This window comes from Danio rerio, chromosome 6 (genome assembly GCF_049306965.1).
Source record: "Danio rerio strain Tuebingen ecotype United States chromosome 6, GRCz12tu, whole genome shotgun sequence".
Lineage (NCBI taxonomy): Eukaryota > Metazoa > Chordata > Actinopteri > Cypriniformes > Danionidae > Danio > Danio rerio.
The window spans coordinates 16817832-16834189 of NC_133181.1; the positions used below are offsets into that span (position 1 = coordinate 16817832).

The window sequence follows — 16358 nt, forward strand, 5'->3', positions numbered from 1 at the left end:
GATAGGCTACCTCAGGCAAACACAGAACACCCAAACACTGTTGTGAGTTTTCATGGATGTCAATGATTACAGGTATCCAGGTTTCCTCTAAATGTCTTCTTTTGTGTTAAAAAAAAAAAAAGACAGGTTTGGAACAAGTGAATGATGAGAGAATTTGAAGTTTTGGAAGAACACTAGGGGTCCTACAATACGTCCGGCGCTATGAGGCGCAAGGCGTGGCGCAAATGTTGTTTGTTAGTTTCAGCTCAGCTTATTTATGTCTGCCTCGCTGACTTATTACAATTAAGGTGTACAGCAATACCCATATCTTTACAAATGAAAAATAATTTAAGGATTAAATTATTACAAAAATTATTATTTTCTAGCTTACATAAATATAAAAACAACACTTTCATGCCTTCTTCATCTCGGGGGGCTTTTTCAGTTCATTCATAACAATTTGCTTTTGTATAATGTTATTGTTAGTAGCAGTATTATTTATTATATGCATATTTATATTTGTTTTATTAAAAACAAGCTTGGATTTGTGTATGGATTTGTACAGCATGTGTATTTGGATATAACTCAGTTTTTTGACCACACTTCATTATTATTGTTCATTTATTCGTTTTCTGGTAATTAGAATTGAATTTAGAAATAGTTTTGAAACAAACCTTTGTGCTTAACAAACCAAATTAATTATGTATAGGCTAAAATAGAAATCAAAATAGAGCCCTTTAAGTCTTTTGAATACTGTATGTCAAGCCGCTGTGATCAACCCATTTTAATAGTCAATATTAAATTATTGAAAGTTTTAAATGTTTTAAAAGTAACTTCAGAGTAAAGTAATTTGATTACTTTTTACATTAAGTAATTAGTAAAGAGCTGCACGGTGGCGCAGTGGGTAGCACGTTCGCCTCACAGCAAGAAGATTGCTGGGTCAGTTGGCATTTCTATGTGGAGTTTGCATGTTCTTCCTGTGTTCGCGTGGGTCCTGGGTACTCCGGTTTCCCCCACAAGTCCATAGGCATGTGGTACAGGTGAATTGGGTAGGCTAAATTGTCTGTAGTGTATGTATGTGAATGAGTGTGTATGGATGTTTCCCAGTGATGGGTTGCAGCTAGAAGGTCATTCAATGCATAAAACATATGCTGGATAAGTTGGCGGTTCATCAAGCTGTGGCGACCCTAGAATAATTAAGCTACTAAGCCGAAAAGAAAATGAATAATTAAACAATTAGTAATGTAATGAAATCAACTTTCCACTAGTAGTCAGTAATTTGTAATCTATTACTTTTAAAGTAACTTACCCAACACTGATAATGAGTAAATTTTCATTTTTTTTGGTAAACTATATATTTAGGAGCATCACAGTGGTGTGATGGGTAGCAATGGCCTCACAACAAGAAGGTTGCTGATTCGAGCCCCGGCTAGACTAGTTGGTGTTTCTGTGTGGAGTTTGCATGTTCTCCCTGTGTTCACGTGCGTTTCCTCTGGATGCTCCGGTTTCCCCCAAAAGTTCAAAGACATGCTCTATAAGTGAATTGGGTGAGCTAAATTGTCCATAGTGTATGTGTGTGAATGAGTGTGTATTGGTGTTTCCCAGTGATGGGTTGAGGTCAGAAGAGCATCCACTGTTTAAAACTGGATAAGTTGGTGGTTCATTCCGCTGTGGCGACCCTTGATTAAAAAAGGGACTAAGCCAAAGAATAGAATAAATGAATGAACTATATGTTCAATAGAAGATTAAAATACAAATATTTAACAAAAGATTAAAATATTTTTTTTTTTGCATAATGTAAAAGTAATTCAAAATTACATGTTTTTACTCCCCATCTATGTTCGAGACTTCTTTCTGTGAACTGAAGCTTATCAGAGAATAAGGCTGAAATTAAATTATTATATTGTATTCTGTAAAATGATAAAGGTTAGGTAAATACACATTATCTTTAGGAAAACAGCCAGGATGGCTTTAAGAGCATTGTAAAATATACTGCTGTGTTGATTTTGTTTTACATTTAATCAGTTGATGAATTTATTATTTAAGAAAGTCAAAAGGTTTATTACTTTCTATAAACCTATAGGGTCACACTTTATTTTTACAATGCATTTGTTGAATTTAAGTTACATCACATCTACATGCCAACTACTGTAATTCTCATTAGATTATAAGTAAACTGTTAGGGTGTGGTTAGGGTTAGTGTAAGTTGACATGTACTTGCACAGTTTCTTATAGTCAGTTAAATGTCTGTTGAAGGAGCAGTATCAACAGATATTAAGTAGAGTCTACTAATACTCACTAAGACATACATCACAACAAAGAATAAAACAACAGATTGATTATTAGGATAATTATCCTTGAAGTGAAACTAGTTCGGTAAATATATGTTAGCGTAAAAAATGCATATGTATCTTATCGATAAACAGAATGAGAGGAAACATAATCATCACTCATCTTATTCACTTCTTGTTTTGTGTGCTTCTTTTAAAAACATAACCCATGTGCTTTTGATGATTGTTCCATCATTAAGAGTGACTAATACAGTCCTGGCCTGAGGTACTGTAAGTTTCCAAGTGTTCTCGCTGTAGTGATTAAATCATTTAGATCTACCCACTAGTTTCAATTTTGTTCCATTCTTCCTTTTCTTTCTTGATTTTCACTTACCCATCTCTTTAAATATAATCACTTTTAACCATCTAATAGGGTGCAAACTATACAGTAAATTGGGCTTGAGCAGATTAAAGCTGGCAGGAGATATTAGGACAGTGTGAAATAACATGTACAGTAGGCTGTTTGTTACAGCTACTTTGTAAATCACAAGTTTCTCACAGTGTTCCTCATTGTGCTTGTCTGTAAACCGTGTTATACTTCATAAACACTGCAGATATTCTGAGGTCAAATGGACTTCCTTTATAACACAATGGCCCTTTAAACAAGAGCTGTTGGGAGAGATTAGGAAGTGCAATTCAGTTTTGAATAATCATGTTTAAACTGTGGTGGAAAGAAAGTGTACATGCAGATACACATTCATTCATGCTTTAATATACACTTAGTGTGTGCTCCATTCTGCATACTACCAATGTACAACCAAACCATGCACTATACATGTTTTATTAGTGGTGAAGTCCACACCTTTGATAACGATTTGTACAAATTGCCGTGAGAGTGCTGGCAATAATGGGAGTTCTGCTTTCAAAGGAGAACTACATCAAAGCAACTAAAAGTAGTTTAATTGTGTTCTGACACATGAAAAATAGACTAATAGACAGTAGCAAAACTATCTAAACATGTCATAGTTATCACATATTTTTGATTTAGTGGCTAATTCCTATGAATTCGTATGATCTCATTCGTACATTCGTGTGATTTGCTTATCCCCCAATGACGATTGGGTTTAGGGGCTAGGTTGGGTGCCACATCTTTTTAAAATCGTACATTTTTAACATACGAATTAGCCACTAAACTGAAAAAATGCAAAATAATTTTGTTTCCTCGGCTGAGATCCGACTGTCGTAGTATATTTCCATGATCAACTTTACAAATAATATGTCCTTATCAGCTTGCTATTGGTGAAGGTAGGATGCAGCCAGAGAGTATCGAAGTGAGAGTGCTTGACTAGTTATACCAAGATTAAAAAGTGAATGAACATCAGAAGGCTTATTGAAAGAAACACACTAAAATATATCACGTCTTATGTAAAGCATCTTATGTCACTGTGTTTCAAAAAATATAAATGTTAGTTGAATAAAATAAAGCTTGCATTTATACTGTTTAAACATAAACATACATATAAAATACAACATACATATAAAAACAATTTATCCATTCGCCTACTTTTATTTCATTTCTTTAAAATCCTAGTTTATTTGTTTAGACTTATTTGTTAGCAGTTGCAGATCGCCAAAGAACTACTAATCTGCCACTGATATACTACAAACTACAAATTCCAGCATGCACCTCACATACACACACCAGTTTCAGTTCTTTCTCTGATTGCACACACAAGCTCATCATAGAATGATTACATTGACTACATGTTCTGCTTTCATTCTCACTCGCATTACAGATTTCTAGGGATGTAACGGTATTGTAAATACCGTCATACCGCAATATACATTTTTTTCAATATTACCGTAGTCGCATGACTCGGTAAAATTATAGGTCTTCTGAGAAAATTTGCTCAGGCGAATGAAGCGAACGGGAGGTACCGGAAACTACAATTCTCATCAGCCCAGGCTTGCCCATAATCCCTTGCGGTCTGTTGTCGCTACAGATCCAGTAATGCGGAAATGGAGTGTGCTGCTAGAAGCGGGGATCAAAAAGAGCTGGAAAACCCTAAAGCGGGTGTTGTCGCCGCGCGCGTACTGAATAGTGGTGTTGTCGCGCGAGTTCTTATCAGCTGTGTTGTCGCGCGCGTACTGAATAGCGGTGTTGTCGCGCGAGTTCTTATCAGCTGTGTTGTCGCGCGCTTACTGTAAAGCGGGGACGGAGGGTATGTCGCGTCGCGTGGGCACTTTTGATCATTTTGGAGACAATGCGTTACCCACTGCTGGGTTGAAAACGTTACCCACTGCTGTCAACCTGGGCCAAGTCATATCTCTCTTGTCCCAGAAACCTCAGTCCCAAATGAGAGGGTTTTTTTTCTGTTGCAGGGGACATTGTAAATACCCAGAGATACCAGCTTTTACCAGATTATATTTATATGATAATTTTCCTTTAAACCCATCTCTATCTAAGTGAGTGAGTGAGTGATTAAATGTTGAATGTGATGAGTTTTCAACAATACTAAATTGAAACTTTATTTTTTTACATGGTTTAAGGATTTTTTTTTATTAAAATTGAAGTTCCTGTTTCAAAGCTTACAGATAGATGGCTAATTTGTATGTCATTGACACTTTTGGCAATTTTTTGGAGTATTTTCATAAGTTTTGTTTTTTTCTGTAAATGATTCAATAAATACCGTACCGTGACATTTATACCGAGGTTTTACCGTACCGTGAAATTCTGATACCGTTACATCCCTACTGATTTCTTTTTACCTGTAACATTACTAAGCGTTAGCCTAGCCTAGCGATTCTTGCCTTGTTTCTTGTATATCTTGATTGCTGCCTGCTAATTTCTGCCTGTGACCACGATTATGTCATTGCCTGCCTGACTGACTAAGCTGCAAATAAACTGCGTTTGGACCCTCAACTTAGTTGTACCCCGACTCCTATGTTACAGCTGTGGTCTGTGCAATAGATATGAAAAGTTCTAAACCACTGATTACTGTATGTTTTATTGTTTCACTATAAAATGTTAATGTTTAAAATAGAATATAATTTTGATTTGTCTTTGAATTGTCCCACAACATTATTACATAATATAGAACAGTGTACATTTTTTTATAGTTTAATTTAGTTTAAAAATCTCAAAACAAACACAAGTTACTTTCCCTATATTTCGTTACTTTTATAAGGATGTGATTTGGCTATTTCCTATTTGTCAGAAGTAAATATAACAAATTTTATTTTAAGTAATATGCCAAACACTATCAGTGTTTATTATTTAAGTCCCAGTGCTTCCACCATTCATGGTCCAGTATTCATTGTTGTTGTGTTCCTGTTCCCCTGAGGCTAGGATGTGCATATTTTCTATCTGTCAATAAACCAGTGTGACTTTATCTCCATTGGTTTCTACTTGTAATTTGCCAGCAAAATAATAGCCGAAGGAAATTACATGACCAAAAAACACACAGTCCAGAACAATTCTGACGATGATTTTGATGCTCAAACAGATCTCCAAAGTAATAAATCACCAATTAAGTGAGCCCACCCTAAAGGGACTTATTCTCTCCATGAGCACAAAATCTTTGTGAACTCCCTTAATGTCTTGATTGTAGCCCAGATTTTTATCCATGAATGTAATCATCACTTTTAGAATTTAAATAAGACCACACATCCCACCCCTTATTTTCAGGGGAGTAACCCCACACACCCGTTCTAATTATTAGAACATTTTGGAAAACACATTTGGATTATTTACAATAAACACATACACTTTGTAAAAAGTATATGAACTGCTGTTTATTGGCAAAATAATCTTTACATAAATATTAAAATTACATAATTTATTTGTTTTTTGTGAAATGCACTAATATTCCCTCACTAATTCCCAAGGACATAGATCACAGAATTCATGTAACCTATCAAACCAAATGCTTAATATATCACTAAAAAGCAGTAAACAAACAATGTTAAGGGTAAAAGACAAGTAATGCAATACACAGACGAGGGTCAGGGCAGCCTGCAAACAATTATAAGCAGCCCAAAATTACGCTACACTATATAAAATGTGTGTTAATTACCAATTTCACATTTTGTGCTTTGAATGTTTTTCAAATTGTATTACCTTGATCTCTGTTCTGTTGACTTTGATGTTGGAAATTCAACTCTGCAGTTTAATAGAATGACTTTCATTAACATTTTAGTAGTTTGAAACAATATATTATATAAATAGCATTTATTAAAAGTTAGGTGATATAGTTTAAAAAGTACTATGTTTTTACAATTTTTTCTGTCATAATTTACAACACCATTACAGACAAAATCTAAAACTATTGAAAATGTCATTAAAAGTCACTTAAATAAAATTACAACATTATAAATTGTTGGAGGAAAGATCATACAACAATGCACTTTAAAAGAATAAATTAATGTGTAGCGGGACAATGTGAATCACAAAATACTAGGGATGGCTGACGTGAAACTTTGACACAGTGTCGAAACACTGCACCAGAGCATGATTTGAAACAGTTAGGTCACGTGACTAAAGTGATTCGAAACACACCAGGTAACGTGAATAAAGTGATTTAAAACATCAGTTTAAAGGTTCATGAAACCCTTGAGTATTTTTTTTTTAGATTTGTGTGTGTTGAGTATTAGTTAAGACAATGTTAGCACCTGTTTGCTTTAATTGTGGGAAAAACTGGATAGTTTTGAGCTTTTGTCAGCTAATTTCAGCTTCGGGGTATAAAATGATTTTTAGGGTGAGATCAAAACCGGCGACGTAGCGCAAAACTGCAAGTGGAATAATGACAGGTCAGTTTCTCATTATTTTTCATAGCGTAGTTTTCTTATCCTATGAGAAGAGCCTGCTTCTTAATTATTTAAGACTGCGCGTGCTTTCCCAAGGCAAGACACAGACCTGCCAGTGCCAAGCTGTGAGACACAGACCCACAGCACCCAGTATTTAGCTGTTTATGAAGTGTCGTATGTGCTTGTTTCCATGATCCACGGGGTTTGTTGCATGTTTTTCCCCGTGATGCTGTCAGGGCCGATACAGCAAAGCTGTGTGTATGCAGCAAGCATTTTTGTCGTGAGAGCAGTATGAGAATTGGAGAATGCCGGACGTTGTCTTTTATCAGGAGTTTGTTTGATTCTTCTAATCACCATAGACAAGAAAAAATAAAATGGTGACAGCGGGTTGAAGGAAAGTGAGGAGTAAAAGTACAGAAAATGTACCCAAGGGAAAGTAAAAGTACTCATTCCTAAAACGACTTAGTAAATTATAATTCCTGAGAAAAACTGCTTAATTACAGTAGTTTGAGTATTTGTAATTAGTTACTTTACTCCACTGCTCGGACAATTTTAGCTTACCCAATTCACCTGGATGAAACCCACGTGAGCACAGGGAGAACATGCAAACTCCACAGAGAATTGCCAACTGACAGAGCCGAGGCTCGAACCAATGACCTTCTTGCTGTGAGGCGTTATTTTTAATAATGTATACTATTTAGGATGTGCAGTAGGTCAGCTAGGATGTAGAACACACAGCTGTAGATTCTATATTTTCCTGTTTATATTGCCCCCTGCTGCTCATAGTCTTTAAAGGGCAAGGGTTCCAGATTAGTTATGACTTACAATGCTGTAGCTTTTAATATAAGGGGGGAAATATACCTACATGTACAAGTCATGAAAAAAAATAGAATTAAAAATTAAGAATTCAAACACATGGATTTTCTTCTTCTGAATTTTGAACAATGGCACTGTGTGGAGAGGTAAGCGTGATCGAACACCCAATCAGGGGGGAGAGCATGCTAGGAGCCCGGCGGCTAATCAGCGGGTCAATCAGAAATGATAAATAACACCTGTCTTTCTAGTGATTGGGCCGGAGAGACTCCCTTCTTAAGGAGAACGGGAGGAGCAGTCGGGAGAGGAGAGAGCACACACACACATACACACCCACGCACACAGTTTGCTAGTGCTGTGGAAAAGCAAAATAAAATATATTGCTTACCTGATATCGCCGACCCTGTCTTCTTCTTCCCACACAACAACGAACTATATTACAGTGGTGCCGAAATCCGGGGAAGGAGAAGAGCCTCACTGCCAGAATGACCACTCCGTCAAGAATGCCATTTGCGGAAGCTATCCAGGCCCTCTCGGTCCTCCACCAACAACAACATGAGACGCTGGTGGAACTGAAGAACATCCAGGAACAACATTTCCAAGTCCTCATGGAGGCCCAGCGGGAGGACCGCGAGCAAATCCGGAGTCTGCTGTCCCAGGGGATCCGGCCCGCTCCGACATCTGCCGCCCACCCTCCCATCACCTTACAGAAAATGGTGCCGGAGGATGATCCGGAAGTGTTCCTGGATCTTTTTGAAAAGATGGCTGAGGCGTGTGGCTGGCCGCGGGCTGAGTGGCCGGTACGAGTCATCCCGCTGCTCTCGGGCGAAGCCCAGATCGCCGCACAGCAGCTACCGGCCCAGAATCTCCTGGAATACGCTCATCTGAAGCGAGCTATTCTCCAGCGGGCCGGCCGCAACCCGGAGGAGCAACGTCAGCTCTTCCGATCGCTGGTTTTGGCTGAAGGCGGCCGGCCCTTTGCGTTCGCCCAGCAGCTCCGTGACGCCTGCCGCAGATGGCTGATACAGGATGGCCGAACCACCGCCCAACTGGTGGATGCCGTGGTGCTGGAGCAATTCATCACCCGCCTCCCCTCCCGAACATCGGAGTGGGTCCAGTGCCACCGGCCTGATGATCTGGAGACGGCCATCCGACTGGCGGAGGATCACCTGGTGGCGAGGTCCAGGGTTGGCGAAATAACCTCTCTCTCTTCTCCCCCTCTCTCTCTCTCTCTTCCTGTTCCCAGGCCCAGACTGCGGAGACCGCCCACACCTGCACCCAGACGGCGGTGCGCAATGGCGGATCTGCCAAACGTCCCAAGAGGGGCGGGGCCTCATTCGGGCAGAGGGGTGGAGCAACGACCCCTGGCGGTTGCCCAGACACTGCCAGGATTCTCTCCGGTTCAATCGGTTGCTCCTGCTGGCCCCGGGGGTATAGTGGAAAGGTCTGGGCCGATGCATTTGCGTCGCGGGCACGAGGATAGCGCACCAAAAATCTGCTCCGTGAAGGAGGCGAGTGCGCTGATTCGCGTCCCCGCCACGCCAATCGTCGCCCCCGGTCGCAACGGGCTATACCGGGTACCAGTGAGTATAAAAGGGGGTACATATCAAGCTTTGGTGGATTCGGGGTGTAACCAGACTTCCATCCACCAAAGCCTGCTTCAAGACCCGGCATTGGATATGAGCCGCACGGTAAGGGTAAGGTGTGTGCACGGGGATGTAATTCACTACCCGCTGACGGCAATAGACATTCAATTTCGGGGGAAAAAACATAGAGTAGAGGTAGCAGTTAACTCGCACCTCAAACACCCGCTAATTCTGGGAACTAATTGGCCTGGATTTAATAGATTATTGGGAGTCTTATGTGCGGGTGCTTCTTGGAAGAAGAAATCGCCGGATAGGGGACGTGTCGCTCAGCTGGGGGAATCCCAGGCGGTGACGTCACGCGCTGACTCAGGGGAAGGGCTGGGAATTTCCCGGTGTAAAGACTTTCCCCTGGAGCAGTCGCGTGATGACACGCTAAAACATGCACTCGAAAGAGTGCAGGTTATTGATGGGAAAATCCTCCAGCCTGATAGACCCCTCTCCTATCCGTATTTTGCGGTTATTAATGATAGGGTGTATCGAGTGACCCAAGACGCTCAGACAAAAGAAGATACAACCCAGTTATTAGTACCAAAGAGCCGCCGGGAAATGCTTTTTCAGGCGGCTCATTCTAATCCTATGGCCGGACATTTAGGTCAGGCGGCCACACTAAATCGCCTCATGACCCGATTCTTTTGGCCGGGCATTCACGGTGACGTCAGCAGATGGTGCGCTGCGTGCAGTGAATGTCAGCTGGTAAATCCGCCGGCCACCCCAAAAGCGCCGTTGCGCCCTTTACCAATTATGGAGATCCCCTTCGAGAGAATTGGTATGGATCTCATCGGGCCATTAGAGCGATCCGCACGCGGGCATCGGTTTGCATTAGTTCTGGTGGATTATGCAACCCGCTACCCGGAAGCAGTCGCGCTCCGTAATATCTCAGCAAAGAGCGTTGCGGAGGCGCTGTTTCGCCTCATCTCCCGTGTGGGAATCCCCAAGGAGATTCTCACTGATCAAGGCACCGCGTTCATGTCACGCACGATGCGCGAGCTTTACGGATTATTGGGCATTAAATCTATTCGCACCAGCGTCTATCACCCACAAACAGACGGGCTGGTGGAAAGATTTAATCGCACGCTTAAATCAATGATCCGTAAATTCGTTCACGAGGACGCGAAAAATTGGGATAAGTGGTTGGAGCCCTTATTATTCGCTGTGCGGGAGGTTCCCCAAGCCTCCACGGGGTTTTCCCCCTTCGAGCTTCTCTACGGCAGACAGCCCAGAGGGGTTTTGGATGTTGTTAGAGAGGCTTGGGAGGACGAGCCTTCTAAAAGTAAAAATGAAATTCAATATATCCTGGACCTTAGAGCAAAACTCCACACACTGGGGCGGCTCTCTACAGAGAATTTGCTTAAGGCTCAGGATGACCAACGCCGGCGATATGATAAGGGCACTAAACTCCGTAAATTTTCACAGGGAGATAAAGTACTTGTACTGCTACCCACTTCCAGCTCTAAATTACTCGCCAAGTGGCAAGGGCCGTTTGTGGTCACACGACGAGTCAGTGATCTCGATTACGAGGTGGTTCGTTCGGACAGGGCTGACTCGCGTCAGATTTATCATATTAATCTGCTTAAGCAGTGGAGGGAGCCGGAGGACGTGGCGCTGGCTACGCTTGTTACTAACGAGGATGACCTGGGGCCAGAGAGCTCCGGCCGTGAACGGCCGAGCGCTCTGGTCACCGGGGGCGATCATCTCTCAGCGAGCCAGCTCCTCGACATCCGGCACCTCCAACGTGAATACTCTGACGTGTTTTCGTCCCTGCCCGGTCGTACTAACCTGATTCAGCACCATATCGAGACCGAACCGGGCGTGGTCGTTAGGACCCGGCCGTATCGCCTACCTGAACACAAGAAAAAAGTGATTCAGGAAGAATGGAGTAATATGTTGAAAATGGGAGTAGTGGAAGAATCCCACAGCGACTGGGCCAGCCCGATTGTCTTGGTGCCTAAGACGGACGGCTCGGTCCGGTTCTGTGTGGATTATCGCAAGGTGAATGCTGTGTCAAAATTTGACGCTTATCCAATGCCGCGTATTGACGAGTTGCTCGACCGGTTAGGTGCTGCTCGATATTACTCGACATTGGATTTAACGAAGGGCTATTGGCAGATCCCCTTATCTCCAATATCCCGCGAAAAAACAGCCTTCACTACGCCGTTTGGATTGCACCAATTTGTGACGCTTCCGTTCGGGCTGTTCGGGGCACCGGCGACGTTTCAGCGCCTGATGGACAAAATACTCGGCCCTCACACAGCATATGCCGCTGCTTATCTAGATGATATCATCATTTACAGTAATGACTGGCAGCGGCATATGCAACATTTGAGGGCGGTATTGTCGGCGCTGAGACGGGCCGGGCTCACGGCCAACCCACGGAAGTGCGCAATTGGGCGAGTGGAGGTAAGGTATCTGGGCTTCCACTTAGGTCACGGGCAGGTGCAGCCCCAAATTGATAAGACTGCAGCCATTGCAACCTGTCCGAGACCTAAGACCAAAAAGGAGGTGAGACAGTTTTTGGGGCTGGCAGGATATTATAGGCGTTTTGTCCCTAATTATTCGGCCCTTGTCAGCTCATTGACTGATCTCACTAAAAAGGAGGGACCGGATACCGTCCAATGGTCGGAGCAGTGCCAACAGGCCTTCTCAAAGGTAAAATCTATACTTTGTGGGGGGCCGCTATTGCACGCTCCTGACTTTGCTCTCCCCTTTGTTTTACAGACGGACGCATCCGATCGGGGACTGGGGGCGGTTCTCTCGCAGGAGGTGGCGGGAGTGGAACGGCCGGTGCTGTACATTAGCCGCAAACTCAGCAAGAGTGAGGCTAAGTACAGCACCATAGAAAAGGAGTGCCTGGCGATCAGGTGGGCCGTTCTCACTCTCCGCTATTACCTCCTGGGTAGGGAATTCGTCCTCTGTTCAGATCACGCTCCTCTCCAGTGGCTTCACCGCATGAAGGATACCAATGCGCGGATCACCCGTTGGTATCTAGCTTTACAACCTTTTAAGTTCAAGGTGATCCACAGGCCGGGCGTACAAATGGCTGTAGCCGACTTCCTCTCGAGGGCGGGGGGGGGAGGGCTGCAGGCCGGACGGCTCCCCGGCCTGAGGCGGGCGGTGGGGGTATGTGGAGAGGTAAGCGTGATCGAACACCCAATCAGGGGGGAGAGCATGCTAGGAGCCCGGCGGCTAATCAGCGGGTCAATCAGAAATGATAAATAACACCTGTCTTTCTAGTGATTGGGCCGGAGAGACTCCCTTCTTAAGGAGAACGGGAGGAGCAGTCGGGAGAGGAGAGAGCACACACACACATACACACCCACGCACACAGTTTGCTAGTGCTGTGGAAAAGCAAAATAAAATATATTGCTTACCTGATATCGCCGACCCTGTCTTCTTCTTCCCACACAACAACGAACTATATTACACACTGCTTTATCAATAATACAATGTCTGAATTGTGAATTTCAAGATTCAAAGGATAAGCACAGTGAAAGTATGTTAAGAATAGCTTATACATCCTGTACACTGTAATAAAACCATCGTAATATTTGTTCTGATGTTAACTATGACTTTGTTTGATAAATAAAAAAAATGTGTTATTATTAATTTCCCATCCAATGAGCAAAAAAAAAAAAAAAGTTTTGAACTCGAAATCTGATCTATTCCACTTTGTGAACTAATCATTGTCTGCATCTGAAATTTCAAACTATACTACATTATGTATATGCTTTTATAATTCTGCATATATATATATAGGTAGGTAGTGCTGTCGCCTCACAGCAAGAAGGTCGCTGGGTCATTGGTTTGAGCCTCGGCTCAGTTGTTGTTTCTGTGTGAACTTTGCATGTTCTCCCTGTGTTCCCGTGGGTTTCCTATGAGTGTGTATGAGTGTGTGGATGTTTCCCAGAGATGGGTTGCGACAAGAAAATGAATGAATGAATTATATATATATATATATATATATATATATATATATATATATATATATATATATTGTAGCGAGCGATTACATGCCACGTCGCCCTGGTCGCTAATTTCACCCAGCTGGACCATCATCAAGCCAGGATCGCTCACAGCTGGACGGCATCAAGCGGAGAGACATATAAGCCCAACCTACGCCAGGAGAGGATGAGCTTCATTCCTTCTATGACTCCCTGTGCTAATGCTTGTCTCTCTGTCTCTCCATAGCGGACTCCAGCTCGTGACAATCCTTCACCCGACTACTCACTGTCCTTCACCTACTTCCCGGAGCACCAGAGCACCTCACCCTAAAGAAGAGCACCTTTTACAACACCTTCACTTTGTAAATAAAGCACCCTCCGGGGACTTGTCTGTAAACTCATCCTGTTGTGTCGCTGTCTTCCCTCTGCCTCGCTACAACTGGTGGAGAATGCGCGCTTTTTCAGAGGGAAAAAAATTCAGCACTTACCAGTAAGAAGAAGTAACCACTGAATTTTTCCTGTTTTTCTTCTGTTTACAGACAGGCATCCGCTCTCTCTCTCTCACTCACGCTCTCTTACTCGGCTGTCATCCCCTCCTGAGTCATGTCGATCGAAGAGGTAGTACGCCATCTAGCGGAAATCTCAAGAAGACAACAAGTGATAACTGAACAACTCACCGCCAGACAAGACCGTATGGAACAACAGCTCCGCCAAGCGGCCGGTTCCAGCCAGTTTTCTGAGGTGAGCGCCCATAGATTTATCACAAAACTCAGCGACCTGGACGATATTGATGCTTACCTGCACACCTTTGAGGTAATCGCGGAAAGAGAGAGATGGCCGAAGGAAAGTTGGGCGAGGATGTTAGCACCATTCCTGACTGGAGAAGCTCAAAGAGCTTATTTCGCATTAGAGACACTGAAAAATGACGACTATAAAGCATTGAAAAAGGAGATACTCGCCAGAATGGGACTCTCCAACATAAGCGCAGCAACAATTTTCTCAGTGGTCATATGATGACAAACAGCCGGTTCGGACCCAAGCAGCCAACTTATCCAGATTGGGAAGATTATGGTTGCTGGGAGGAGACCCAACCGCAGTCCAGGTCGCTGAGAAAGTGGTCATCGAAAAGATGATGAGGGCGCTACCCAGACGGCTCCGCACACTTACCAGCATGAGGAACCCCGACTCGCTGGCCGCTTTGGTGGAGGCGGTGGAGCTGGCAGAAGCTCACGTGGCCCGGGAGACTGGGGAGAGAGCGGCTCTGCCACCCCGGAGGGTAAATGCGCCATGGCGACCGGTGGAGGGCACAAGAAAAGACCAGGCAGCAGACCGGCGGTCCCAAGCCCAGTCGACGAGCCGATGCCCACAGAGCCTACATCACACTCGACCCCGGCCTGGACGGCAGGGTGCGTGGTACATCGCAACGTCCCTCCCGAAGCTCCCACCCGTAAAGTATGCCTAGACGGGAAAACACAAACGGCCACATTGGATACAGGAAGTGCAATAACCCTGGTTCATCCAAAAACATTAAAATTTCATCAAGAAGGAAAAAGCCGAATCCCGATTACATGCGTACACGGTGATACCCGCCACGTACCCTCCCAAAAAGTCACCATAGCGACGAAGTCGGGAAGCTGGTGCATCGAAGTAGGAGTGGTTCCAGATCTTCCAGTACCCCTTCTTCTGGGCAGAGATTGGCCGGGGTTCGATGATCTCCTCACCCACCATCAGGCACGATCGGCTCGTTCGAAGAAGAACAGCAAGGGACGGGCTCAACGGGACCGCCAACCAGCGCTGATGGCCACCGAGAGCGACAGAGGGGGTGAGTCATCATCGGCTAACCTGTACTATGATCTTTTCCAACAGATTACAGCAGGTGGCGACTTCGGAAGAGCACAGCGTAAAGACGAAACGTTGAAGCACTGCTGGCCACAAGTCCGGATCATAGACGGTAACGAACGGTTTCCCAGCCCTCACCCCCTCCCACATTTTATTGTACAAAATGGTCTGCTGTACTGTGTCGCAGAGAGGCGGGGGGAAACGAAGACGCTATTGGTCGTCCCGAGGACCAAAAGGGAGACGGTTCTGGAACTGGCACATACTCACCCGATGGCAGGACATCTAGGAGCAGCCAACACGATCAAAAGGATCAGAGATCGTTTCCACTGGCCCGGGTTGGATGGAGAAGTCAAGAGGTATTGTCAGGCGACCACCCCCCAGCCCTCTGATACCATTACCCATCATTGAGGTGCCCTTCAACCGCATTGGCATGGACTTGATAGGGCCTTTGCCGAAGTCGGCCCGGGGACATGAACACATCCTTGTCATCCTCGACTACGCCACCAGATATCCAGAAGCGATACCTCTGAGAAAAGCCACGTCATCGGCAATCGCTAAGGAGCTGTTTTTATTGTGCAGCCGAGTAGGAATACCAGCAGAGATACTGACCGACCAGGGCACCCCATTCATGTCCCGGCTGATGGCAGACCTCTGCCGCCTCCTAAAGGTAAAGCAAATAAAAACTTCTGTTTATCATCCGCAGACTGATGGCTTGGTGGAGCGCTTCAATAAGACGCTGAAGCAGATGCTCCGCAGGGTGGTGGCAGAGGATGGGCGCGACTGGGACCTCATGATCCCGTACGTGCTTTTCGGGATTAGAGAAGTTCCCCAAGGATCTACAGGCTTCACACCCTTTGAATTGCTGTTCGGCCGCCAACCACGAGGGCTATTGGACATGGCTCGTCAAGCTTGGGAGCAAGAGCCAGCCCCACAATGGTCAGTGATTGAGCACGTACGGGACATGAGAGGACGAATAGAAAAAGTCATGCCCATCGTCAAACAACATCTGACCGAAGCCCAGCGCGCCCAACAGAGATTATATAACCGGCCCGCCCAACCCAGAGAGT

General features: G+C 44.2%; 2 protein-coding genes across 6 annotated transcripts in view; both read left to right on the forward strand.

Moving 5' to 3' along the window:
• The window catches only part of drc11 (dynein regulatory complex subunit 11), a 178841-nt gene that overhangs the window by 86000 nt on the left and 76483 nt on the right, over positions 1–16358 (forward strand). Inside the window, exon 15 of one of the 5 annotated variants that reach the window (XM_073952995.1) lies at positions 13992–14175. Coding sequence (XP_073809096.1) covers positions 13992–14074 — 83 coding nt within the window. The 3' untranslated portion in view covers positions 14075–14175. 5 annotated transcript variants of the gene reach the window in all.
• On the forward strand, positions 7901–12886 carry LOC137490186 (uncharacterized). Its single transcript, XM_068218291.2, has 2 exons — positions 7901–9451; positions 12230–12886. Exons 1-2 carry the CDS (start codon positions 8354–8356, stop codon positions 12728–12730), a joined length of 1599 nt encoding a protein of 532 aa, XP_068074392.1. The 5' UTR covers positions 7901–8353; the 3' UTR covers positions 12731–12886.